Below are 6,000 nucleotides of genomic sequence, written 5' to 3'. Positions count from 1 at the left end.
TTATTAAAAAAAAAGGCATTTCATACTTAATGTGTCGAATCTAACTCCAACTTTTTTAATAACTATTAAGTTTGTCTCATGTTCCGGCAATTGTGGTGCAACTCCAGCAGCCATGCACCGTCAATTACCCCCATCGCTGAAAAAAAAATTAGATTAATTGAAAAAAACAAACAAAACCTCTTTGTTCTGGCTCTCTCATCACTCCAGCGCCACTCGTACAAGGTCCAGACACCGAGCAGCATCAGGGCCTTTTATGTAGCACAGGACTTAAAGAGGCTCTGTCACCAGATTTTGCAACCCCTATCTGCTATTGCAGCAGATAGGCGCTGCAATGTAGATTACAGTAACGTTTTTATTTTAAAAAAACGAGCATTTTTGGCCAAGTTATGACCATTTTTGTAGTTATGCAAATGAGGCTTGCAAAAGTCCAAGTGGGTGTGTATTATGTGCGTACATCGGGGCGTTTTTAATACTTTCACTAGCTGGGCATTCTGATGAGAAGTAACATCCTCTTCTCTTCAGAACGCCCAGCTTCTGACGGTGCAGATCTGTGACGTCACTCACAGGTCCTGCATCGTGACGGCCACATCGGCACCAGAGGCTACAGTTGATTCTGCAGCAGCATCGGCGTTTGCAGGTAAATCGATGTAGCTTACTTACTTGCAAACGCTGATGCTGCTGCAGAATCAACTGTAGCCTCTGGTGCCGATGTGGCCGTCACGATGCAGGACCTGTGAGTGACGTCACAGATCTGCACCGTCAGAAGCTGGGCGTTCTGAAGAGAAGAGGATGATACTTCTCATCAGAATGCCCAGCTAGTGAAAGTATTAAAAACGCCCCGATGTACGCACATAATACACGCCCACTTGGACTTTTAAACACACCCACTTGGACTTTTGCAAGCCTCATTTGCATAACTACAAAAATGGTCATAACTTGGCCAAAAATGCTCGTTTTTTAAAAATAAAAACGTTCCTGTAATCTACATTGCAGCGCCTATCTGCTGCAATAGCAGATAGGGGTTGCAAAATCTGGTGACAGAGCCTCTTTAAACTTCATCAGTGCTGTACTGCATACGTCAGTACATTGTATGAGCCACGCTGGAGTGAGGAGGCAGCAGGAGGGTAGAAAAGGAGCAGTGAGGTAACTATACTTTTTTTTAAATTTATTTAAGTATTTAATGGGAGGTGCAAGGTAGGAGCCCAGCATGGGCCTCTACCTTACTACGCCACATAGAGCAACATCTTCGCCAGCTAGAGCCGGCATAGATTTCCATTGTAATTTACACCAGTTTTCTGGCATACATTATAATAAATTTGTTGGCCCTTGAAGACCATGCCCCTTTTCCCCAAACCCACGCCATCTTTCCACAAAAGTAGCCAAAGCAGGGAAGGTGGCTAAAAGTTGCAATTTGCACCGCAAATAGCGATTTTTGGGCCCTCTTGCGACTTTTCTACACCAGAAAACAGGGATAGAAAGGTTGATAATTACCCCTAGATGTGCAGTATGACAAAACAGCCAAATAGAACTCTGTACGGCACTCCACTACTCAAGGTATTGATTGCCTGACTGTGTAAAAACACCCCCAAAAAAATATATAACACTTCAAAAACTACACATACCAACATTAGCAAAAACGCCCTGTGGAATCACAGCCTTCATGGAGAATCCGTAATCAATAGTCCCTAAATAGTTTAACACTTTCTTCTCTAGGGATCCTCTTGCATCAAATATTTTACAGCTTGCGAATGACGTTAGCAGTACTCCAGCAAAAGCTGTGTCTCACAGGCAGGTTCCCAAACCAAAGAAAACTATTCTAAATCTAAATGTTCACTCTGCGAGATGTCTAATCCATGCTGGATCTGCATAGAACTTGCCCAAAACCTTATTTTGGTGGGATTTTCTTCAGTTTTTTGGAAAGCAATTAACTAAACGTAACAGGGACCAAGCATACTGCTGCATGAATGTGCCCTCACACTAATAAGGCCCCAAGGCCTGGCTAGTGATAAAACCTAAACAATGGTATAGAAACAAATTAAATAGGTTTCTACAGCCAACAAAATACATTCAATTGCAATTTTTATTTCAAATCAAAATTAGTGCTCAATCTGTATTAAATAACAAAGATACCAGAAATCTAGCATACATCAGATATAACAAACTCATTTACCTATTAGTGATCTCCATGTTAAATCTTCTGTGAAAATATACAAATCTCCCTGTAAAAGTGAACTTACTAAAAACACAAGTAATCAAAATTTACATTACAGTCACCACTGAAAGAAATCCAAGTGCCTGGATTGTGTTAAGGCACGGCATGACTGGATTTTTGAGGTAAGGTTGTATAGTTATTTTTCTCAGCGTGATGTGCAATCCTTCCGTGCAAACTCAAACGTAGGTGTTAACCAATAAAGTGTCAAATCTGTAGTGACATTTTACTTAGGCACAAATGACACCCACTACGTCAAACACAAAGGCTGGAAATAATGCAACAGCGTTGAAGCTTCCCATAAACCAGGCTTACACGCTCCTTCCAGAACAGCAAATAATGAACCTAAAACAAAATAATATGGTTGCATCTTCCCATTACTTGTAGACATTTTTTTGGAATGTCTGTATTCTTGCAAAAACCTGAGGATTTCCTTGGAAATTCTGTTCCTCTGCAAGTAGGCCAGTCATGGAAGCCTTCTCCTTTCATAAAGGAAAAAAACAGTACGATTCCATAATTTCAGCATGTTTCATTCAGGAACACGATTATGGCTGCATTGCACTAAACTGATTCATAAATTATACAAACGCTAAGCGCTTGTTACAAACAATGATTTTGTACAGACAGTCGTTCACATGGTACATATTTCTTAAATCATAAGACTTAAGGTAAGGATTGATCTTATGTGTATTTGCTTATATGCGCACACAAAAAAAAAAAAAAGCTGAATATTTACATTGAAAAAAAAAATAAAAATCATACGGAAATTGGAGTGGAAATTTACTCCATACTAGTGATTTCAGCACTGCATATACAGTGTTAAATAGTGCTCAATTTAGTGTCAGCATAAATATGTAAAGAGAAAAAAAAATAAAGAAAAACGTGCTTTTTGTACATTGCCAACATATCAGACTGTGGTCAGTAAGTGATTTGTATACACAAAGCAATTGCTTTTCCTGTGGGATAAAGTACATTACAGTAAAGAGTCTACACAGCTTCTTCATGCTTTACAAATAGTTGTATATACAAATAGATGAAAATACAGATATATAGTACAAGCAGGTGATTAGTATGCAGAAATGCGGGATGAAGCATGTGCTTCCTGGACCTCTTTAACAAGTAAAATACGAGTCAGCATTTGCTCCATCACCTCCTCATTCACAGGCTGCCCAGAGTACCAGATGGGGCTATTAGGTGCGACTACTGGTTCAGGGACCAAATAGAAGGCATCTGTGGGTCCTCTGGCTCCCTGAGGACTGAAAAAAATAAAAATAAAAAAAGTAACAGTAAATAACATTCCTATGGAAAATGGGGAAAAAAACAAAAAAAAATGTGCATTACTTAACCCCTTTAGGACGCAGCCTGTTTTGGCCATTGTGGACACAGATGATATTTTTTTTTTTTTTTAAATCTGACATGTGTCGCTTTATGTGGTAATAATTTGAAAGCTTTAACCTATCCAAACAATTTTGAGATTGTTTTGTCGTGCCATATTGTACTTTGTTAGTGAAAAAATTGTCAATAAATTCAATATTTGGGAAAAACTTTAAATTTTAGCGAAAATTAGCATTTTTCTAAATTTAAACATATCTACTTGTAAAACAGATAGTAATACCACACAAAATAGTTACTAGTTCACATCCCCCATATGTCTACTTTATGTTGGCATTGTTTTTTGAACGTCCTTTTATTTTTCTAGGACGTTACAAGGCTTAGAACTTTAGCAGCAATTTCTTACATTTTCAAGATTAGGCTATATTTTCAGAGACCAGTTCAGTTGTGAAGTGGCTTTGAGGGCCTTATATATTTGAAAGTCCCCATAAATCACACCATTTAGAAAACTGCAGCCCTTTTAAGTTTTCAAAACAGCATTCAGATAGCATTTTAACTCTTTAGGCGTTTCACAGGAAATAAAGCATAGAGGTGAAATTTACAAAACGACATTTTTTTTAACAAAATTCATTTGTAATACATTTTTCTGTAACACAGAAGGTTTTACAAGAGAAATGCAATGCAATATTTATTGCCCAGATTCTGCAGTTTTTAGAAATATCCCACATGTGGCCCTAGTTTGCTTATGGACTACGCAGGCCTCCGAAGCAAAGGAGCACCTAGTGGATTTTGGGGCCTCCTTTTTATTAGAATATATTTTAGGCACCATGTCAGGTTTGTAGAGGTCTTGTGGTGCCAAAACAGTGGAAACCCCCAAAAGTGACCCCATATTGGACACTACACCCCTCAAGGCGTTTTTTCTAGGGGTATAGTTAGCATTTTGACCCCACAGTTTTTTGGCAAAATTTAGTGGAATTAGTCTGTGAAGATGAAAATCCACGTTTTTTTTCATTTTTACAAGGAATAAAGGAGAAAAAGCACCCCAGTACTTGTAAAGCAATTTCTCCCAATTACGGCGATACCCCATATGTGGTCGTAAACGGATGTTTGGACCCACAGCATGGCTCAGAGGGGAAGGATCGCCTTTTGGATTTTGGAGGGCAGATTTTGCTGGAATGGTTTTCGGTGCCATGTCTCTTTGGCAACGTCCTAGGAGGCACCAAAACCGTGGAAACACCCCAAAAGTGACCCCATTTTGGAAACTACACTGCTCAATTTGTCTAAGGGTATAGTGAGCATTTTGACCCCACTGTTTTTTTGTTGACTTAGGCCGTGAAAATTAATAACATTTTTGTCCACTAAAATGTTGAATTTTTTTAATTTTCACAAGGGATAAAACAGAAAAAGCACCCCAACATTTATAAAGCAATTTCTCCAGAGGCTATACCCCATATGAGGTTATAAGTGTTTTTATAATTAAAAAAATTAACCCTTTCAGGACTGATCCTTTTTTGCTTTTTCATTTTTTACTTCCCGCATTCCAAGAGCCATAACTTTATTATTTTTCCATGAATAGAGCGGTGTGAGGGCTTATTTTTTGCGGGAGGAGTTGTAGTATCTATTGACACCATTTAAAGTACCATAAAATGTACTGGGAAACTGAAAACAATCCTTTGCGGGCTGAAACTGGGGAAAAAAAATATGATTCCCCCATTGCTTATTCCGCATCTCAATACAATTACGGGGATACCAAAAAGTTTTTTTTTAAATATTTTTACGAAGAAAAGACTAGAGCGATTTTGGAGTTTTAAATTATTTTTCTTATAGCATGCAGCATTTGCACAATAAAATCAAATATTTTAAAAATTATTTATTTTTTGTGTTGCCATATTCAGAGTCATAACTTCTTTATTTTTCAGTCAAGAAAGCTGTGTTAGGGCTTGTTTTTTTGTGGGACGGGGATTCGTTTTTATTGGTACTATTTTGGGGTACATGCGACTTTTTGATCACTTTTTATTTTATATCTTGGGAAGGGTGATGACCAAAAAAATAGTGATGCTGGTGTAGTTTTTAGTTTATTTTTTTTGCGGTGTTCACCGTGCGGGAAAAACAACATTATAGTTTAGGTCGTTACGAACGTGGGGATACCAAATATGTGTACTTTTTTTCCTATAGTAAGATTTATTCGGGTAGGTTCACACTGGAGTTTTTGCAGGCAGAAAATTCTGCCTCAAATTCCGATTTTGATCTGCCTGCACGCCGTTTGCAGAGTTTCTCGCGGCATTTTTTTTTCCCGCGCCCATTAAGCGCCGCGGGCAAAGACGCAGCGAAAAACGGTTTCTCTGCCTATCATTGAGGTCAATGGGAGGTCAGAGACGTAAACGACCGAAGATATGGCATGTCGCTTCTTTGTCCCGCGAGCCAGCTTAACCGCTCGTGGGAAAAACCACCTCCGCCTC

General features: G+C 38.6%; 1 protein-coding gene across 3 annotated transcripts in view; it reads right to left on the bottom strand.

Annotated features, from left to right (window-relative positions):
* Window positions 1-1,131: 1,131 nt before the first annotated feature.
* Window positions 1,132-6,000, bottom strand: part of LOC142749324 (transcriptional regulator QRICH1-like) — a 49,569-nt gene continuing 44,700 nt past the window's right edge. For 2 of the 3 annotated variants that reach the window (XM_075857200.1, XM_075857201.1), the window contains exon 10: window positions 1,133-3,465. In XM_075857200.1, coding sequence (XP_075713315.1) covers window positions 3,276-3,465 — 190 coding nt within the window. In that variant the 3' untranslated portion in view covers window positions 1,133-3,275. Of the gene's footprint in view, window positions 3,466-6,000 lie in introns of all 3 variants that reach the window. The other variant, XM_075857202.1, reaches the window with a different exon arrangement.

The sequence above is a fragment of the Rhinoderma darwinii genome, chromosome 3 (genome assembly GCF_050947455.1).
Source record: "Rhinoderma darwinii isolate aRhiDar2 chromosome 3, aRhiDar2.hap1, whole genome shotgun sequence".
NCBI classification, from domain to species: Eukaryota; Metazoa; Chordata; class Amphibia; order Anura; family Rhinodermatidae; genus Rhinoderma; species Rhinoderma darwinii.
Note: the sequence above shows the minus strand (reverse complement) of the source record. Positions and strands in the feature narration are given on the sequence as shown.